This window comes from Salvia splendens, chromosome 22, assembly GCF_004379255.2.
Source record: "Salvia splendens isolate huo1 chromosome 22, SspV2, whole genome shotgun sequence".
Classification (NCBI taxonomy): domain Eukaryota; kingdom Viridiplantae; phylum Streptophyta; class Magnoliopsida; order Lamiales; family Lamiaceae; genus Salvia; species Salvia splendens.
The window spans coordinates 22,783,723-22,805,840 of record NC_056053.1 but is presented as its reverse complement, the minus strand read 5'-3'; the positions used below and the strand labels follow the sequence as shown (position 1 = coordinate 22,805,840).

The following is a 22,118-nucleotide window of genomic DNA, read 5'->3' as shown; positions in this document are numbered from 1 at the left end:
ATTAAATATTTGTTCATTTTCTTTTATCAGTATAGTCACATAATACAAGAATCGAGAAAGGCAAAATTATTTTCTTTAACATCTATCTTTTTCCTTTTAAACCTAATTAGGCCATGTTCGTATAGCATAGCAACATTGGCAAAATCCAAAACATCTTCCCTAATTATATATTAATCACAATTAACAAAATCTAACAGCAAATAAGTGAAACCCTAAACGAAATTAATTAATACATAGAATCTTCTCCAATACATTCGACCTAATTAATTATATATCCTAATTATCTTCATAAACCCTAATCGAAAATAAGTGAAACTCAAATTAATTCAATCACAGCGGATTTAATTACGATTATGCACACAATTTTTTGCCCTATCAAATCCTATCCAATAAATATGCCTACACTAAAAACCTAGAATTTTGCACATAATTATCATTAAATTATTTTGGAGTTAATTAACATGAAATTATACAAAAGGCTCGAAAACAACTAAACGAAGAAGAAAATCATAAGATCCGATACATATATTCAAGAAGAAAAAGGAGATCACAGCAAATCATAACTCATTTATGGAGCATGAATCACAAACTGAATAACACTAACCCCCCTTTAACTAATGATTAAAGGGATAACAATAAATCATATCTTCAAATAATGGGTATTATCATATGCCAAACCCTTGATCACAAACAATGGATATAAAGGAAGCATAATAAATATCTTCTCAGAGAGAGAGAGAGAAGGTTTACATTGGAATCCAATACTTGTAGAGTAGTGGCTGAAGATTGGTCTGCTCAAGGGATAAAGGACTAAAGGTCAGATCATTTTTCTAGCTAGCTAGCACCCTGTTTTTAAATATCATTACCAAATATACACACATAGTATAGTATATGGAAATAAATAAGATTTTGTTTACAAATAGAAATTTTAGTAGCTAGACGACGATGTGTGTGTGTGTGTGTGTGTGTGTGTGTGTGTGTGTGTGTGTGTGTTTAGAGAGAGGGAGAGAAAATGGTTGAGAAAATGAAGGGATGGAGTAAATTGGGTTTGAGTTTTATATGTCTGAAAAAGGAGTGAATAATTTTGCATGGCTGCTGGACACGTCGTGGACACGTGTCGAGTCTTCAGCTCCCCTGAGTTACCATCTGCCTTCCACGTGTCCCGTCTCTATCTCAATATAGTCACGTGCGTATTTCGGCCGCCGGACTTCAAATCTCTTTCATTACAGTTTTTCCAAAAAAAATAAACAAAAATCAGTTAAAAAAGGCACTGCTTTTTTGTGAGAAGTAATGCTATATAAGTAAAATCATCTCCAATCATATATTAAAAGTGAGTTCTAGCGTATAAAATTTTTCTAATCACATATTAAAGTTAAACTTAATTTTAGTTTTTTTATGGAATAATATCAAATATGGTATTATAGAAAAATTTTGTGAGATATATATATTTAAAATTAGTATAAATTTTGAATTTGGTGTAAATGTTATAGTATCTACAGTTTTTGTGTGAAATATATTAAAAATATTAAATTAGAATTTGGTGTAAATGTTAAAGTATCTAGACTTTTTGTGTGAAATATATTAAAATATTTAAATTTAAATTTAGTATAAATGGTTAGAGATGATATAACGACACTATAAATAATACTGTGGCAGAGATCGGTTTGGTTATAAGATTAAATTTTATTTGATTAGTTATAATTTAAGTATTTAACTATTTAAGTTTGAGATACTGTCATTAGTTTTAGTTGATGAGTCTGACCTCTTCTTAACACTACGATTATCTTAGATAATTATGGGTGGACAAAATGAATACATCAAAGGACTGAAGCTCTTACTAAAGTAATTTTTTTATTTTATTATATAATTTTCAATTTATTAAATTATGATGTAAAAAAATATTATTAATAATTTAAATTATCTAAAAATATGTTAAGAAAATTAGCATCTACCAAAATCTTTTTTCTCTGTTATATATAATTCTGAACTAATTCTATATCAGATAAATTTTTAATAATTTAATTTAGAGGCTAGAGCAACTGAAAATTCTTTTATTTTTATCATTTAACTATTCCTTATTGTTTTAATAATTTATATTATATAGATCGATACATCCTATTAATTGACCTCGTTTATCATGCTTTGATCTGTAAGCGATGCTGGATTAATTTTTTTGTCTTATTCTCGGCATGCAGAATAAGATTGCGTGGTCAATGCACGTTATTACAAAATTTTGTTGCCACTCATAAAATTTCGATTTCATCTGTTTCAATCAAGATATCTTTTTCATTGGTGTAAAATTATAGTGGTTACCAAGTACTATTAATTACTTTGATCTTATTGTTGCTTTAAAATAGTTAGTCTACATTCAACTGCAAAAATTATGTATTTTTCCTTCTTATATTTTATAAATATCTTTAGGTGCAATCTTTGTGGTGAAGGTGTTAGCGGTGATGAAAGAAATTTCAATTTTATTTTACTATCTTTTTATATTGTATCTTTCACATATCACCCAAAGTAACCAATTTAGTTGAGCTTTATTGGTCAACCAACTCCACTATCCGCCCATGAAAATCGAAAATTTTCATTAAATTCAACTTAAATTTCATTAAATTCAACTTTTAGAGATACTGTTAGTCCACAATCCGCAATGAGCAACTCCACCCTAGTTTTACCTTCAAGAGTTGTTTTACAAATACAATCTCATAAATTAAAACACAATACATTTTCATATATCAATTGACACATTTTTACATACGTAATAAGGGACATGCATACGACTTTACGAGTTATATACCCTCATCTTGAAGAAAACAAGATTTGAAACAAAATACTCATAAAATTAGACGAAACAACCCAATAAAGTTATCAAAATGTGATACGAATTCATGTAATCTAATGCAAGCACCTTAAGAAACAAGTGCTTGTATGACTGAATCAGCTATTCCATCAGCAAGTGGAAACAAGTGGCCCACGCCACGTAGCTCGTGGTAGTGAATCCATGGCAGCCGGCGGACGATCTCACGCTGCAGTATGACAGGGACGATGCGATCCTCATCACCCTGCCACAGGTGAACCGAGCCTTCGCCTTCAGGAAAGGGGTTTCTCACCTCCGTTGGGTCGAATTCCCACTTCCCAAAGGCGAATGCCAGATCACGGTGAATAGACTCGAACTCACCCTGCTGCGTTACCTGAGCCTGGATTGCAAAATCAAGTTATATAGCTTAAAATACTCAATCATATGTTTTGGTAATCGAATCTATACGAGCAAAGTAAACCCCTTCTCGAATGAATTACATTTACTTTCAGTGCTGCAAAACTCAGCTTGATATAAGATATTGACATGACTTTGTTATATATATTCACAAATGAAAATATGTTCAAGGCTGAGAATTAGGGGTGATGTATATGCTAGGAACAGTCTCGACAGAGGGGACATGATGGCATCTTGAGCAGAAAATCGGTGAGGAAAGGATGTCGACTTAGTTTTAGTATTGGCTAGAGGTAAGGAAATCAACAGATGTAAATACATGAAATTTCCGAAGAGGTTTTGGTAAAACACCAAAAAGAATTTTTGGGTTTGTACAACGATGGATTTTCCAGGTTCGGATATAAGCACAAGACCAATTTTTGAAAAAACTAATAGTTTGTATTTCACTTTTCCTGTTGTGTGCATTCAAATTCAAAGAATATAGTAACCACTACCACAAACTCTTGTCGTATAGAGCGCAGCCTCGGTATTAGTTCTTCATCTTGACGAGAGAAAATTTTGGGGCTGAGAGCGATAACACTCACACCAGGAAACAGCTTTTGGGTGTTCCACCAGTAGTTAAGCCACGGTGCATAGTGAGCTACACGAAGCCCCCATTGGTCCTGAGGAAGAAGTTGCTTATATGCTTCTGCAGTGAGGTTCGAAGGAATACCTTTCCACCAATAATTCACCACTGGTTCAACCAGAGCTGCTCCTGCCAACCTGCACACCGTTGTATTCAAAATTCAATTACTACAACAAAGGAACTGATTTAGGCTTTAAAATGCAAATGTCACAGTTTCAAGCAGTGCCACAATGAAACTACAGGAAGACACATATTATAGTACAAAGAGACGTACCTGTGAGGAATGTACTTGAGGCAGGTCCACACGATCTCCCCACCCAAGGAGATTCCAGCAACGTAAAATTTGGATCCTAAATCCAACTGATCAGCAAGCTCCTCTATGTCAGAAGAAATGCTTCTAAGTGTTGCGGAAGGGTTAGGATCACTCTCTCCATAACCAGGTCTATCAAACGAAACAATATAAATCCCTCGGCTTTCAACAATATCCTGTTTTGTGGGGCAAAGCAATCCAAAAGAGATCAGCTCATACACTGCTTTTCATAACTACCAGGCAAATACAGGAAGAAGCATTACCGGGGAGAGCCCTGCAGTTATAATAGACATGTCATGCCTGCAAGCACCGAAGCCATGGACTAACACTATCTTGTGCTTTGCATTATCCTTTTGTACCCCAAATTCTTTGTAGGCCAAGTGCCTTCCATCCTTGAGCTGTAACCGAAGGCCCGTCTTTCGAGCCACAGATCTTCGGTGGGGGAGGCTTCGTTGCCTGATAAGCCGAAGCCAAGATTCCCACAAAGAAAACCAATAGAAGTTTCTGGAAGATCCCTTAAACAATTGAAAATTGAGGGCACAAATATCACACATCATGGCCTTAAAATGCAAATATTGAAAGTCATCTCTAGCTCTAATTTATGGATTTGATCAATTATCAGATCAGGAATAGAGCTGTTGTATCCTAAACAAACGGCAATAATTCCCGAGTCACGGCTCCGATTCGGTATAATCAGTCAATTCCCAACATCAAAATCACCAATTTCTACGATTAGGCAACACTGAAGCTTACATATGTTATGCAAGAGCAATATAATCAACTAAAGCATGCGCATAAACCCTAAAAAACTAAATTTAGTAAACTGGAATGGGCATTTGATGAAGAAATTCGACAATCACCAAGCGAAATGCCAATCTTAAAATTGAGGCAGAAAAAAAATGAAAGCTCACCTGAACTTTTTGAAGGAGACTTGGATTTAGGTTTGCGAGTGTGAGCTCTTGCTGAAGAAGCTGAGATTTTCCTGGTTGTTTCACTTTCATCCGCCATTGAAATTTGAAAGAATTGTTGGAACTTTGGACATGCAGAAGAAAGTATACAAAGCGATAAGATTTTGTAATTATTATTTTCAATGCTTGTAGATGGAGTAAGTTAATAGTTACACTGCTCCTAATTTAATTAATACACGTGGTTTTACCTTTTTTATTTTAGGTCACAAAGAAAAATTATTCAATTTTTTATTTTTAATGAGTTACTTTATGATATGCAAATTAATTTAGCTTTATATTTTTCGCTTGATTATTAATTTATATTAAAATTTAACTAGTGGGCGATTGTGACTATATTACATGAATGTTTGATTTATTAAATAAAATAATCTTGTAGTCTAAGATTGAGTCGCGAGATTATTTTAGATTGAGTCGTCGGATTATTTTAGTGGTAGGGGCAGCTATGACTAAATGTTTTTCGCTGGTCCAATCCAAGATTTCTGTTTCCCAAATCAGCCATTGTCACCACACACATGTGTAGTATATAATGTGATGTGTATGGAATATAATACAATCTCGTGTACTACAAAACAAGCCATTTTCATATATCAATTGAGACATGTTACAGCATGGCACATTTTTATATACGTAAAAAAAAGGACATATTTACGAGTTCTAGTCATCTTGAAGAAAACAAGAAAAAATATAGAAATACTAAAATTATACACAAAACAATCCCATAATGTTATCAAAATGTGATGCGAATTCATGTACACCTAATGCAAGCAGCCTAAGAAACAAGTGCTTGTATGATTGAATCAGCTATTCCATCAGCATATGGAAACATGTGGCCCGCGCCACGTACCTCGTGGTAGTTAATCCATGGCAGCCGGCGGACGATCTCACGCTGCAGTATGGCAGGGACGAGGCAGTCCTCATCACCCTGCCATAGGTGAACTGAGCCTGAGCCTTCTGGAAAGGGGTTTCTCACCTCCGTTGGGTCGAATTCCCACCTCCCAAAGGCGAATGCGAGATCACGGTGAATGGACTCGAACTCACCCTGCTGCCTTACCTGTGCCTGGATTGCACATTCAAGTTATATAACTTCAAATATTTAAGATATTGACATGATTTGCTATATATATTCACAAATGAAAATATGTTCAAGGCTAGTATAGGGGGTGAAATATGGCTAGGAAACAGTTTTCACAAAGGTGGCGGCATCTTCTGCAGAAAATCGGTGAGGAAAGGATGTCGACTTGGTTTTAGTAAGGATATCAGCCGATGTAAACACGTCACGTATCCAAAGAGGTTTTGCTTCACCTAGTTCATCTAATCATGAATTTTCAGGTTTGGATAACAATGCCAGTTTCAGGTATAAAAGAATGCATTGTCACCCAGAAAATCAAGCAATATATATAGCACAAAATTGATATGCAATTATATGATATTTTTTCTTGTTGTGTGCATTCAAGAATATAGTAACCAACCATTACCATAATATCCTGTCGTATAGAGACAATACTTGGTATTAGTTCTGCATCTTGACGAGAGAGAACTTTCGGGCTGTGAACGATAAGACTCAGACCAGGAAACAGCTTTTGGGTGTTCCACCAGTAGTTAAGCCACGGAACATAGTGAGCTACACGAAGTGCCCATTGGTCCTGAGGAAGCTGCTGCTTATATGCTTCTGCAGTGAGGTTCGAAGGAATACCCTTCCACCAATAGTTCACCACTGGTGCAACCAGAGCTGCTCCTGCCAACCTGCACACCGTTGTACTCAAAATTCAATTACAACGACGAAGGAACTGCTTTAGGCTTTAAAATCCAAAAAAAAAGAAATCATAATTTCAAGCAGTGCTACGATACTACAAAACTACGAAGAAATGTACCTGTGAGGAATGTACTTAAGGAAGGTCCACACAATCTCCCCGCCCAAGGAGAATCCAGCAATGTAAAATTTGGATCCCAAAGCCAACTGATCAGCAAGCTCCTCGATGTCAGAAGAAATGCTTCTAAGTGTTGCGGAAGGGTTAGGATCACTCTCTCCATAACCAGGTCGGTCAAATGAAACAATATAAATCCCTCGGCTTTCAACAATATCCTGTTTGTGAGGCAAAGCAAAAAGAGATCAGCTCATACACTGCTTTTCATAACTATCAGGCAAATACAGAAAGAAGCATTACCGGGGAGAGCCCTGCAGTTATAGCAGAGACGTCATGCCTGCAAGTATCGAAGCCATGGACAAACACGATCTTGTGCTTCGCATTATCCTTTGGCACACCAAACTCATTGTAGGCCAAGTACCTTCCATCCTTGAGCTGTATTCTCGAAGATGTAACTGGAGGCCCATCTTTCGAGCCACAGATCTTCGGTGGGGGAGGCTTTGTTGCCTGATAAGCCCAAGCCAAGATTCCCACGAAGAAAACCAATAGAAGTTTCTTGAAGATCCCTTAAACAATTGAAATTTGAGGGCACACATATCACACATCATGGCCTTAAATGCAAATGAAAGTCAGCTTTAGCCCTAATTTATGGATTTGAGCAACAATCAGATCAGTTATAGCCCTAATTTCCGAGCCACAGCTCTAGTTTGCTGTAATCAGTCAATTCCCAAGATCAAAATCACCAATTTCTACCATTAGGCAACACTGAAGCTTACATATGCTATGCCAGAGCAATATAATCAACTAAATGATACGCGTAAACCCTAAAAAACTAAATTTAGTACTGGAATGGGCATTTGATGAAGAAATTCTACGATCACCAAGCGAAACGCCAATCTTAAAATTGTGGCAGAAAAAAAAATGAAAGCTCACCTGAACTTTTTAAAGGAGACTTGGATTTAGGTTTGCGAGTGTGAGCTCTTGCAGAAGAAGCTGAGATTTTCCTGGTTGTTCCATCCGCCATTGACAAATTTGTTGGAACTTCGGAAATGCAGAAGAAAGTAGACGAAGCGGAAAAATTTTGTACTCCTCTGTGTCGAAACACTCGGAAAGATCTCAATGTTAATGTAAAATTAGAATAGTAAAACAGACTTAGAGAGAAAAAGTAATTAAAATATATTAATGAGAGTCCATCTTATTAAAGAAAAAAAGACTTTTTTAAATTAAAAAATGTATATTTTTATGCAAGAATAGAGTGGTAAGTATTTTTAATTGATTATGCTCCACCTAATTTAATTAATACACGTAGTTTTACCTTTTTTTTATTTTAAGTCACAGAGAAAAATTATTCAACTTTTTATTTTTATTTTTATTGAGTTTCTTTAGGATATGCAAATTAATTATTTTTTCTTTCTATTTGATTATTAGTTTTACATTGGTTATCAACGCAACGAAGATTAGTGATTTAATTATTATCAGCGTTTTTCATGTAATCTACTTTTTTTAAAAACTTTTATCATTATCATAGTACCAAATGTTTTATTTATAGTAATTCATTAAAGAAATTAAATTAAATTATGTAGGTACGTATATGGGAAAAGATAGTAATCCATCTATCTCATTTAAATTATACTGTACTACTTTATTTTTGCGAATCAAGAAATATACTGCCAGTATTTAATAAATTAATAAAGAGATTTAGTAAGAAATAAATCGTAAATAAAATATACTACGAGATAGGGTGGTGATCAATTGAGATTTTTTAGCAATTGAGATGCATTATCAGCTACTCATTTTTATTAAATGAGTGGTCCAGAATTTGACACATGTAAAATATTTTTAGATTACTTAATTATGAAATGGCAGAATGATAATTTCATGGTACATTTTATTCAATAAATATTTTTTTTAATTTATTTTTACAAAAAATTAAAAAAAAAGATTTTAAATTTTTTTTTGTCATCTACATATACAATTCATGTCAACTATACTCATATAATGTCAACTACATATACAATTCATGTCAACTGCACACATATAATGTCAATTATGTGTACAATCCATGTCAACTATACACATATAATGTCAACTATAAGTTGTTGACATTTGATGTGCAGGCTATTGACGATAATATTCCCGAGTTGACATAATCTACTTGCAGTTGACATTTCAAAAATGTTGTGGATGAGTGACTGAAAATGCATCTCAATTTTCAATTAAGCTAAAAAATCTCAACCTAACCAGACCATATATATATATATATATATATATATATATATATATATATATATATATATATATATATAGTTGTGATCAATTGAGAATTTTTAGCCTAATTGAGAATTGAGATACATTATCAGCCATTCATTTTTATTAAATGAGTGGTCTAGAATTTGTCACATGGAAAAAATATTTTTAGATTAATTAATTCTGAAAGGGCAGAATGGTAATTTCATGGTACATTTTATTCAATAAATATTTTTTTATTTTAATTTATTTTAAAGTTTTTTTAAAAAAAAATTAATTTTTAAATTTTTTTTTGTCAACTACACATATAATGTCAACTACAGGTACTATTCATGTGATCATATCAATTACACATATAATGTCAACTAAATATACAATTCATGTCAACTATACACATATAATGTCAACTATAAATTGTTGACATTTGATGTGCAGGCTATTGACATTTGATGTGCAGGTTATTGACGATAATACCCCCGAGTTGACATAATCTATTTGCAGTTGACATTTCGAAAATGTTGTGAATGAGTGGCTGAAAATGCATCTCAATTCTCAATTAAGCTAAAAAATTTCAACCTACCCCTAAGAGATAAACTATATGCATTTTGTTTTGACATAAAAATCAAGAAATATACTACTCTCGTATTAAATGAATAGTGAGATTAAAGTAAGAGATAAACTGTAAATAAAATATATAAGAGATAAAGTATGGAGGAAATAGTAATTAATTTTTGTTAATGTAAATAAAATATATAAGAGATAAAGTATGGAGGAAATAGTAATTAATTTTTGTTAAAAGATAAAAAGAGATTTTATGCAATAGTTTGTATATGTTAAATGCATAGAAAATTAAAATAGAAATAATATCTCATGTGTCTATGGAAAACAGTCTCATTTTGCCATGTTAAAATGTTCATAAAAAATAGTTTAATTTTTTAGAATAGAAAGCTTCTCTTGCATACTTTTCTCACTTTTTCTCCTCTCTTTACTCTACTTCTTTTTTACTTTACCTAATTTTTTTCTCTTTTCCCCTTTTACTTAATCAATTTTTCAATAAAATTTGTGTCGTCCGTAAGTGAGACTATTTATTTGGACGGAGAGAGCATTGTTTTTTAGTTTTAGAAATTAGTCAATTTTCGTTCAACACTTTGAACACGCGCGTCTCTTATCGATTTGTATTTTTTTGTTCAATCATTATCTATATCTATTTAAAATGTTAAACCATTTGACTCAATAATTGGATGGTTGAAAGTTAGAACATGCTGGATGAGATATGCATCACAAATCACAAGGCTTTGTCATCTTTTGTGATAGTCAATTTAAAATCGATTACTTTGAAAGAATAACTCCACATGAAAAGAAGTTTGACTAATAATAAGATTTGTGAATTATAAGTGAAACTTAGTTGGTAACATAATTTTTTTAACTTGATAAACCAAATGTTGATAGTTTGAATCACCACGGTCACTAGTAAATATGAAACCATTATTCATCATCTTAAAAAATACTTATATTAATAAAAATGTTTGAACACTATTGATTAATAATGTTTTGAATTCTCAACTTTTAAGTTGGAGAAATTTTGAATAACATGCTAAAAGATCTAACAACTAAATGTTGGATTATATATGTAAAATTGTTTATCTTAGAAGTACTTGTTAGAAGATCTATAATGCACGGGAGCGAGATATCTAAAATTTTGGGACATGGAGAGAATATATCATCAATAAGACTAAGAGCTTAAACAATTTTTATTTTATACTCCAGGATGTCAAATTCTTTTTGTAGTTGTATATAAGCGATGAATTTACTATAATTAATCTTATTTTTTATATATAAAGATTTATGAAATAATTTAAAGCTCAGAAAGGGGATTGGAACATATTACTCCTATTTTCTAGAATAAAATAAATTATTTTGCACATGGAAAGATCAAGTAGAAATATTGCTGAAATTGATAGATGATATATTGGGTTCAATTAGATTTAGGGCCCAATTAATTACCCAATAGTCCCCACCAAGATTGAAAAATTAAAGAGGCTGGACCATGAAATCCAAAAAAAAAAATTCATTCTACCACTTTCCAATTATATCAATAATCACCGAATTACATCCTATCATTTTCAAGCTAATTACGCACAGGTGTGAAAGCCGTTTTAAAATAACTATAAAAACTAGACTCTCATTTTGCCCGATGTACACATGTTTTAAATCGGCTGCCACATTAGTGCGAAAAAAATAAAGGATGAAAATTATAAAAACTCAAACTTGTAATTTAGTACTACTATTTTTCAGATTGCAAAAGTGTAAAACGGACCAGAGTTGGACCATTTTTCTTGATTTATTTGATAATTTCGCGACTAACAAATAACACATTGCTAATTAATGACTTCCACATCACAATCCCAGAAAGTATAAGAAAATAAAAATATAAATAAAATTATAAAACCTTCTAGCTAGATAGGAAATGAACTATTTTTCCTAAGTAACTAAAATCATAAAAACAACCACACCTATTTCTTGCTGGGCTTGGCGGCGGCGGAGCTAGATCCGGCGGCGGCCGCCTTAGTGTATAGGCTTTGCTTGAGCTGGTAAAGCAGCGTCTGATTCTCTTGGTTGAGAAGCTCCGCCTTCTTCCTCAGCCTCTCATTCTCTTGCATGATGCAGTACTTCTCCATCGATAGCTCTGAGTTCGCCTTCTCCATTCTCTCTTAAACCTTAAAATAATTTTCAAAAATCTGTTGGCAATTGAAACTAAAAATAAAATACAACTATCCAAAATCAGTGTAATGAGAGAACTGAAACAATTATATAAGTCTCATGGGCCTTTCCTCCTATCATCAATTGGTTTTACGATGGAGCCTCGTGAATTCTCTTACAAACACATCTCATTTTTATGACATTAAAATAATACTATAAAAAAAAACTAGTGTGTGTGTGTGTGTGATCTTCAAATTTTTGGTTTCTAAAAGATTGACCTTTTCACTGAAACAGGAGAGGGAGTTTGTTTCTTGGTATAGTGAGGAAAAAGGAAGAGGATAGTACTAATACTATATATCGAGAGAGAGAGAGAGGGGGAGGGGGAGAAATGTGTAATGATGGGTGTGAAAAGGGCAGGATTTAAATGGTGCATGATGAGTTTGGAAGAAGGGGGCGGCTGCTGCATGTGAATTAGAGCACCCGCAACACGGGCCGCGGGCATTCCGCGTTTCGTTCCTTCGGAACGAAACCGTAGCGGAACGCGTTACGGCGCTGCGTTTCGTCGCGGTTCCATTCCCATGCCGTCGCGGGTGCCGTCGGCACGAGACGCGGCACGGTCTGTGCCGCCACGCGCCGAGGCGACGTGGCGGCCTCCCATTCGACGCGTGACGCCCACTCGCTGCCCCGCGAGTGAGCGTCGTCACGGTGACGCAATAATTCGTTTTAAAAAAAAAAATCGAATTTAATAAAAAAAATTGCAACGGTATTGTTACCGTTTTTTTGCCGTTATTTATTTATTTATTTATTTTTAATTTATTTACTCTATAAATACTCCTATTTCATACTCATTTCACTCACAAACACACATTTATTCCTCTCAAATCCTCTCTATTTCATCCTCTCTATGCAATTGGTTCGACCCCGAATCCCCCGGAAGCTCAACCGCAAGTAGTCCGCCTCGAAGTGGAGCGCATCCGTCTATACAAGAACGGTTATCTATTCGTGCAAGGACACGCGACTCTAGCGCACACACCCAACTCCAACAGGATCTAATTGAGCACATTTGGGCAAACTTTGGCGGATGAAATTATTAAAATTGTGTACTTTTATTTTTTTAGGATTTTAATTGTGTGCTTTTTATTTTTTTAAGTTTAAGTTGTAACTTTGTTTTAATGTTGTGTGTTTTTTAATAAAGTGTGTTTGTTTTTTATTAAAGTGTGTTTGTTTTAATTGAATTGAGTTGGAAATAAAAAAAAAATGAAATTGAATGAAGAGTAATTTAAGGAACGGTTAAGGAACGGAGGGTTGCAGGTTCCATTCCTTAGTTAAGGAATGGAGTAAAAAAGTACAGTGGGACCCGCAAATAGTAGTTTAATGAACGGTATAGGAACAGCGTTGTGGATGGCCTTATGGCGATTGCAGCCGCTGGGATGCAGGGCGCAGGGCTACTTTCGTAATTTCACTCCCACTCTAAATGATGAGGATGCTTGCAATCATGGTCTGGATTGGTATATCATAATATACCAATTTCAATCATCCTCATTCAATGGAGGTAGAATTGATATATACTCCGTATAATATTAAAAATAGTGCAAAATGACTTTTCAATAATTTTGTCTTTGTATTTTACACTGTTTTTATTCATTCATCATATACGAGTTTTTTAAGAGTTGGTAGCCGGTAGATGCTTTGATTTGGTTTGTATTAGTTATTGATTGATTTGTGTGGCGATTCATCGTAAATTCATTTTCTTGTTTATTGATGGCTTTATTTGTGGATCTTGTTTTTCTTTATTCTTTGAAATCTTAGTTAATTAACACACTACCTATTTATTACATTTCATTATAAAATAATTTGATAAAGGGCATTATATGTTTTTACATATAAATTTTTAATATCAAAATTTTTGATATTAATGTTTTAATAACGTTTTCATAATTACAATTTTGGAACGTAAAAAGTTAATATCAAAATTATGAAAAACTTAAATGAAACCGCATACTTAATTAGTATTAATACATCATAGATTAAATTTTAATTTCTTGCACTATACAGTAAATTGAGCTAAAAACTCTAATGTTTTGCTAAAAAGGAGAAAATATTAACTATATAGCTTTACAATATTAAATAAATGACTTAAAACTATTTGATTCTTTTTATTGATGCTCGATTGTGACATTCTAAAATTTAAGAAATTAAAATAAGTTAAAATTTTGGAATGTAAATAAATAAAATCAAACCGCAACTCATGCAATATTAATGTATCATATGGAGTATAAGTACGATAAGATTAAATTGTTGCGTGGTATAGTGAATGAACCAAGAACTCTAACATTTCTAAAGAAAGAGAAAATATTAACTATATATTTTTAGAATATTAAATATATGAATTAAAACATGTGATTATTTTATCGATGTTCAAACATAACGTTCCAAAAATTAAGAATTAAAAGAAACTAAAATTTTAGAAGTAAAGAATTAAAATTGAAATTATGAAATCCTCAATAAAACCGTAAACTTAATAAGTAGTACTATTTCATATATCATATATTCAATTTTAATTGTTGCATGTTACAATTATTTAAGCTAGGAACTCTAATATTCTCTATAGAAAAAGAGAAAATATTATTTATCTTTAAAATATTAATTACTATGAACATGTGATTAATTATTTTTTCGGGGTTCAACATAATCTTCCAAAAATTATTAATTAAAGAAAGAGAAAATATTAGCTATATATTTTTAGAATATTAAATATATAAATTAAGAGCATGTGGTTATTTTATCAAGGTTCAATGTAATGTTCCAAAATTTATGAATTAAAATAAACTAAAATTTTAGAAAGTAAAGAGTTAAAATTGAAATTATGAAATTCTTAAAATAAAACCGTAAATTAAATGAGTACTATTTCATCTATCATATATTCAAATTTAATTGTTGCATGTTACAATTATTTAAGCTAAGAACTCTAATATTCTATAACAAAAAAAGAGAATTTTTATTTCGGGGTTCAATATAATCTTCAAAAAATTATAATAAAAGAAATTATAACTTTGAAAAGTTAAGAATTAAAATATAAATTATAAAATAATTAAAATAAAAACCGTAAACACTAAACACAATTAGTATTATTGCACCATGTATCAAATTTTAATTTATTACTCCATGTTTCAGTGGGACGAACGAAAAAGTAAATTCGGCATATTTTTATAGGACAGGGGGAGTCTTTTATAAATAAAAAAGAGAAATTATTATTTGAATATATTAGAAATATGAAATAGATAAGATAATAACATGTGATTTTTTTTTATCGAGGTTCAATTGTAACGTTCTAAGATATTAGAATTTAAAGAAATCAAATTTTATAAAAAAAAGATAAAATTCTTAAAATCAAAATCATGAGTACTATTACTTAATTAGGTACTATATAATATAGAATCAAATTTTTAAGGTACTATATAATATAGTATCAAATTTTAATTTGATGGATGTTATAGTGAACTGAGCTAAAAACTCTATTGTTACATAAACATTCTTGTGACTAAAAAGTGATTAAAAGAATAAGTTTATTAATATTCAAAATTACAATTTAATTATAAAATAATTATTTGTATCACATGTTATAAATATGATAATTTACAGTTCAATAATTATTAGATAACAAGTTTTTAATATTTCAGAACACTAATTTGTTATTCAATTATTTAAATTAAAATTTATAAAGAGTAATTAATAAGAGATCCGATATTATTTATTTTCTAATAATACATCTTTATTTAATATTTTAAAATTTGAAGATATATTTTTAAATAAATGTAATAAAAGAGGAAGAAATTTTAAAATACATTTTCGAATCATATTTTAAAAGTTGTATGCCACACTCATGTCATTAAATATACTTATTGTTTAATCGATGAACTATTAATAGGAGATTTAGAATTGGGGTTCATTTAATTTGATGGAGTAGGAATAGGAGATTTGGTTAGCAATATAATTAATGATTCACCTCGGAAATATCAAGATAGATTAAGGAATTGACAAACAACTAAAAGTGATAAATTTATAGTAGTAATTGTTTTGCAGATACTAATAAATATTTGAAGGAGAAAAAAGGTGGAACCTTTTACAAGATTAATCGATAGATAAATATCTGAAGGAGCAAAAAGGGTGGAGCTTTAAAAGATTAATCGGTGGAGTAGGAGTGTATAGATATGGAGATCTTAATTTGGAGATTTATATCAAGATTAATGTTTCTTTTTAGGATTTTAAATATAATAGGGGTAATTTAGTAAGTAAACAATATAATTTATAATAAACCGGTTAATATAAAACCGATTCGGTCCAATTAAAATATTAAGAACATTATGTACGTAGTATTTATGTACAATTATCTTTTCCATTAAAAAAGATAGTACTCCAAAAAAGATAGTACAACATAAAAATATGGACATGTTTCCAAACAACTTGGAATATAAAACAAAACTCTTAATTTACTGAAAATATGTGACTCAAATTTTTTTTCCAGCAAACAACAAATATGTGCTAGTGCTATATTTAGTAAGACCAAATTATCCCCACAAAATCAAAATTCGAGCAAGTTGGGATCATACACTGTATCAAAGTTTGTAATTAAAAGAACAATAGTACTATATTGCTGGAATAGGTAAGACTTCAATTCACTTTGGACTGGGCCCTATAAAGATATCATGTTGACCAGGGATGTCAATCAGGCCGGCCCGTTGGGTTTCAGGTCATTCCTATTCTGGTTGCGGGTCAATCGGGTGCGGGCTAATCGGATTGTACTTTCTTTCGGGTTATAAAAGTTCAACCCTGACCCTAAAAGCTCGGGTTTCGGGCTAGCCCAACGGGTTAATCGGGTTGCTACCGATAATATTAACATGAGATCAATCCAATAAATAATAATTAAAATTACTAATATTCATACAATGTAAAACATTTAATTATGATATAATTGAGACATATGCTTAAACTCAATCATAAACATGATCAAATACTAATATTTTGAGACATTTCATGGAATTTTAATGTATGTTTTAAAATTTTAAATATTTTTAGTGAATTTGAAGTTTTTAATTTATTTATCAATTATCATATTAATAAAAATTCAATATATAATTTGTATATTCAATTATAAAATTGAAAGCTATTTTATTAGTTAAATTAATTAATGAAGTGTCGATTTAGGAGTAAAAAAATAGAATAATAGAAATTTTATCAGATTTTCGGGTCAGCCCATCGGATTTTCGGGTCTGGCCCTAACGGGTTACGGTTAATCGGGTGCGGGCTAATCGGGTTAGAAATTTCCAGCCCCAACCCTATAAATTTGGCGGGCTATTCGGGTCAGCCCACGGGTTACGAGCTACATTGACATCCCCACATGTTGTCATCATCCACTTGTGCAGTTAATGGTGATTAGTGAGGACTTATTACCTTAATTAAGGAAATAAGAATGGATTAATTAATGATTGCAATTAATGTTAAGCTTGTATCAATTGCAATCTCCATCATCCGAGTCATCACACATTTGTGCAAGTGGATTTAGACTTGACATTTTTGTGCTCATGTGCATCTGAATATTTGAGTATCTTATATTGTTCGATGTAAATCATTATAGAGTAGTAGTACTTAGTCTTTTATGTCCGAACGTGATACATGCATAATATGAGATTCTTTCTCTTTGCCTATTGTATTTCTACTCAACATATAACTTTATTTTAGTGGTGTTAGTGGTGCATGTGCAGTGTTTGTAGTAATGATCTAATTCGATAAAAAAAACATTATATTTAAAATAAATAATATTCAAATTTAAAACATCATTGTTTTTTTTGATAAAGATAAAATGATGCACATCGCGCAGCCATTCAAAATAAGAGATAAAAACACTAACTACACCAATCAAGATATACACATAGCAATAACCATAAAACAACAAGGCTGATGAGCACTCTAACTAAAGAACAAACAAGCCGACACTAAGGAAGAGCAAGTAAAACGCTCAAACACAATGAAAAAAAAACATAGAGAATGAGAAAACTCCCAACAAATAACTCTTACTGCAAAAGGAGAACCAACTACACAAAAGAAAACGCGAAGATAAAGACTAGATTTGAATACAATGTAATGTAAGAAGTGCGTTAGGGTGAGACACCACTCTTAAAGTGACAACGTGACAACAAGTAACAAGCAATCTGCAATGCATATGCAAGCAATATGTGATACATAGGCAAACAATTCGGTATATAGTTCCAAGCAATATGAGATACGAAATCAAAGCACTATGGTGATGTCGTCCCAGTAGCAATCATTTTACTCGGAGTGGAAGGAAAGTTCGGACATCAGACACACACATGCACCCATATATACCAAGAAGGCATAAAAGTTTTTTATCTCTTTCTAAACTCTCAGTTAGGTTTAAATTCTTGACACGTAATGTTATCCGAACGTACACTACAACCCAAAATATGGAGGTCCGTATAGTACGTATGTGTACGTACGTGTATATAATTTAATTTAATTTCCTATAATTTCATTAACTATACATCTAAATCAGATGTCCCTTCCAAGAAAATTCGAGAGACAAACAACTATAAAGTGGTGTAGTTGCTTTACATAATTGTATTATTGCTGGCCTACCAACATCTTCGAAATTAAGAATCGACTAAACACCATGTGAAAACACAAGCACGGCCAAAAAAGAAAATTAATTATTTATTATAAAGTATTTTTCTTTTACTATTAAATAATGAAAAGAATTATAAGAAATTCCTATGTCCCATGTAACGTGGCCAAACATTTCTAGGGCAGCTGGCGATTAACACTAATATGTATCCACATATGAAAAACGTGTGTCCTCCATTAGTGATATAATTAGTGATGTGATTATTCCCAATCCCAAACGTATATTTCTTCGTAATGACATAACGCTATAAATAGATTGTTCCTTGTACTCATATCCCACTTTGAGATGTAGGTCATAATCTTGATTTTAGTTTTAGAACCATCCCCTATCAAATTACAATGAAAAATTAATAAACTTCATTTATATTGCGAAGATGTAGAAACTCTAATTAATAACTATTGAATGTGATGCACAATTAAATAAATACCATGTAAAATATCTAGAATATATTGATATATCTTGCGTTGATCGACAACTAAAGATGATTTTAGTCAATTAAATATATTGATGTGTAACATAACATACCTAAGTCGAAGATGATCTAGCAAAAGGTTTGAAAAAAGTTACAAATATTATAAAAAAATCGGAAATAATTAATAATTCACTAAATTAAGATAAATTCAATTATTAACCCTCTTAAAACTCCTTTTGTAAATTAATTCAAAATTTGATTCTATATATAGCATTTATCCTCATCCATGTCGACTGGAATCAATTATTAGCAAGTGGACCTTAGTATAGAAGAATCACATAACTAATTACAAGGAGTATATATTTCCATATATAATATTGGTGTCAATATAGTCTCACTTCAATCAATAGAAAAAACCTCACAAATAAAAGAAAGAAACACCTCTTCTTACCTCAATTGATCATTCCTCATTTTTCCTACTAAATTAAACTTCCTCAAAATCCATGGATTCCTCAATCATATTGTTCTTCTCTTTAGCTCTCGTAATTATCCTATACATTTCCATAATCACGAGACTAAGTAGAGGTTGGTGCAGCTGCACCATCTGCCAATCCTACGTCGACTCGCGGTGGCGCAGCCGGTTCACGAACCTCTGCGACTGGTACACCCATCTCCTCCAATCCTCGCCGTCGCAAACCGTCCACATCCACGTCATCAACAACGTCATCACCGCCAACCCCGTCAACGTCGAGTACATCCTCCAAACCAGGTTCCACAACTTCCCCAAAGGGAAGCCCTTCTCCTCCCTCCTCGCCGATTTCCTAGGCCGCGGCATTTTCAACGCCGACGGCGACACGTGGCGCTTCCAGCGCAAGATGGCCGGCCTCGAGCTCGCACGCGCCTCCCTGCGCGCGTACGCCCTCGAGGTCGTCGATCGAGAGATCCACCGCCGGCTGATTCCAGTGATGGATTCGGTCTCTAGAGAGAGAGGGGTTTTGGATTTGCAGGATGTTTTCCGGAGATTCTCCTTTGATTGCATTTGTCGATTCTCCTTCGGGGTGGACCCCGCGTGCCTGGAGCTCTCGCTGCCGCTGTCGGACTTCGCGGCGTCGTTCGACGTTGCGTCGCGGCTGTCGGCCGAGCGGGCGATGGCGGTGTCGCCGCTCGTGTGGAGGGCCAAGCGGTGGCTGGACGTTGGGAGCGAGAGGCAGCTGCGTCGCGCGGTCGCGGATATCGATGCTCTGGCGAAGGAGGTGATCCGGCAGCGGCGGAGGTTCGGATTCTCCGGCCGGAGGGACCTTCTGTCGAGGTTCATGGAGAGTGTGAGCGACGAGACGTATCTGAGGGACATAATAGTCAACTTCCTACTGGCAGGGAGGGACACTGTGGGGTCCGCCCTGACCAGCTTTTTTTGGTTGGCAGCCCGCCACCCCGAGGTGGGGGCTGCTATACTGGAGGAGGCGGATAGGGTGATAGGAGTGGGGAATACGAAGATCACGGGCTACGAGGAGATGAGAGGGCTTCACTATCTTCGTGCGGCCGTCCATGAGAGCATGAGAATGTACCCACCAGTGCAATTCGATTCGAAATTTTGCCTAGAAGACGACGTTTTGCCTAATGGAAGCCCGGTGAAAAAGGGCACTAGGGTTACGTACCACCCTTACGCGATGGGGCGTATTGAGGAAATTTGGGGGCCGGATTGGGCGGATTTCAAGCCAGAGAGATGGTTGCGAGACAAGCTTTTTTGCCAAGAAAACCCTTATAAGTATCCGGTGTTTCAAGGCGGAGTTAGGGTTTGTCTAGGGAAAGAAATGGCGCTGCTAGAGGTGGAAAGCGTTGCACTCACCTTGTTAAGAGAGTATCGTGTCGAGCTAATCGACTACTGCCCGGTCCCAGTGTTCTCGCCCGGCCTCACAGCCACCTATCGTGACGGCTTGCCGGTCTTGGTGCATCGCCGGTGAACCATGCTAGTCCATAGACCATTTGTTAAAGTTATCATGTTCATACGGTAGGGCTTTATTCTAGTAATGTAATTATGAATGTCCTTAACAATTACTACTATTGATCATGTTGATTAGTATTGATTGATAATCATTTTAGGTCCCATTTAATTCATATCAATGTACTACATGTACTACATACTTGTGGGAAGCCATTACATAGTGTATGCACTAGTGGCTGTCTAGATCTTGTATTATGATGTCTAATCGTCATTTACTTTTCATAATGTTATGGATATATGACTATATGTACCGTTGATGTAGGTGATGATATATAATCATTTTTGTTGAATATTCCATCATTTTAGTTTAGTCAGGTGTATATATGTGCAACAACTATTCTTTTTAGCGAGGAATTAATTAATATTGTTAGGTGGAGTTCGGTTGCCATGACTAATATCATGAGACTATCCATTTACGATTAAGTTGTGGGATTATTTTAGTTGGAGGGGGCTATGACTAATTATCATTAGATTATCCATCTAGGATTAAGTGATAGGGTTCAATCTTATGAACCAAACAGAATACATATTTAATCATGGGATTTAATCTTCGCAACTGAACACCCCTCGCCTAACTAATTAGTACTATTAAAAAACATGTGGTTCGCACGTTGAAGGATTTCAGATAAATACATAACAAATAATTAATATATATCCTCGTCAATGCACTTGAAAGTTTATGTTTTACCTATTTTCCACTTGAATATTATTTTATCTCAATTTAATATGTGGTAACTTAATTAATGTTTTGGGCATTATAAATTATAAACATCACACGCACATATATGGTGGCGAATACTGGAAAATAGACTGATAAAATTAACTGGGGATGTAATGTACTGGGGATGCAGTCACATAATTTAATAAGGAAATTAAAGAAAAAGAAAAAAGGTGTATGTTATTTCATATATTGACACAAATAATTGAAATGAAAGGTACAATTTTATTGTTTGAAAACAACTTTAAGCACCCACAACCGTGCTCTTGCCAACGAGCACGGTTGTGGTCCCGGCCTCACTTTTTCTGCCTGCTCTTAGGCAAGAGAGCAACACCCACAACCGTGCTCTTCCGCAAGGAC

At 33.5% G+C, this 22,118-nt stretch overlaps 2 protein-coding genes across 2 annotated transcripts; one reads left to right on the top strand and one right to left on the bottom strand.

The window, feature by feature from the left end:
• Positions 1-2,807: 2,807 nt before the first annotated feature.
• Positions 2,808-8,105, bottom strand: LOC121787709. The gene is made up of 9 exons (XM_042186525.1): positions 7,913-8,105; positions 7,280-7,545; positions 6,986-7,197; positions 6,590-6,857; positions 5,959-6,171; positions 4,410-4,562; positions 4,111-4,322; positions 3,706-3,973; positions 2,808-3,197 (listed from the first exon to the last, which is right to left on the bottom strand). The coding sequence occupies exons 1-9, from the start codon at positions 8,001-8,003 to the stop codon at positions 2,910-2,912; spliced, it is 1,971 nt and encodes a 656-aa protein (XP_042042459.1). The 5' UTR covers positions 8,004-8,105; the 3' UTR covers positions 2,808-2,909.
• An 11,228-nt stretch (positions 8,106-19,333) lies between these two features.
• On the top strand, positions 19,334-21,290 carry LOC121786365 (cytochrome P450 94C1-like). The gene has a single exon (XM_042184981.1). The coding sequence runs from the start codon at positions 19,542-19,544 to the stop codon at positions 20,997-20,999; it is 1,458 nt and encodes a 485-aa protein (XP_042040915.1). The 5' UTR covers positions 19,334-19,541; the 3' UTR covers positions 21,000-21,290.
• The last annotated feature ends 828 nt before the right edge of the window (positions 21,291-22,118 follow it).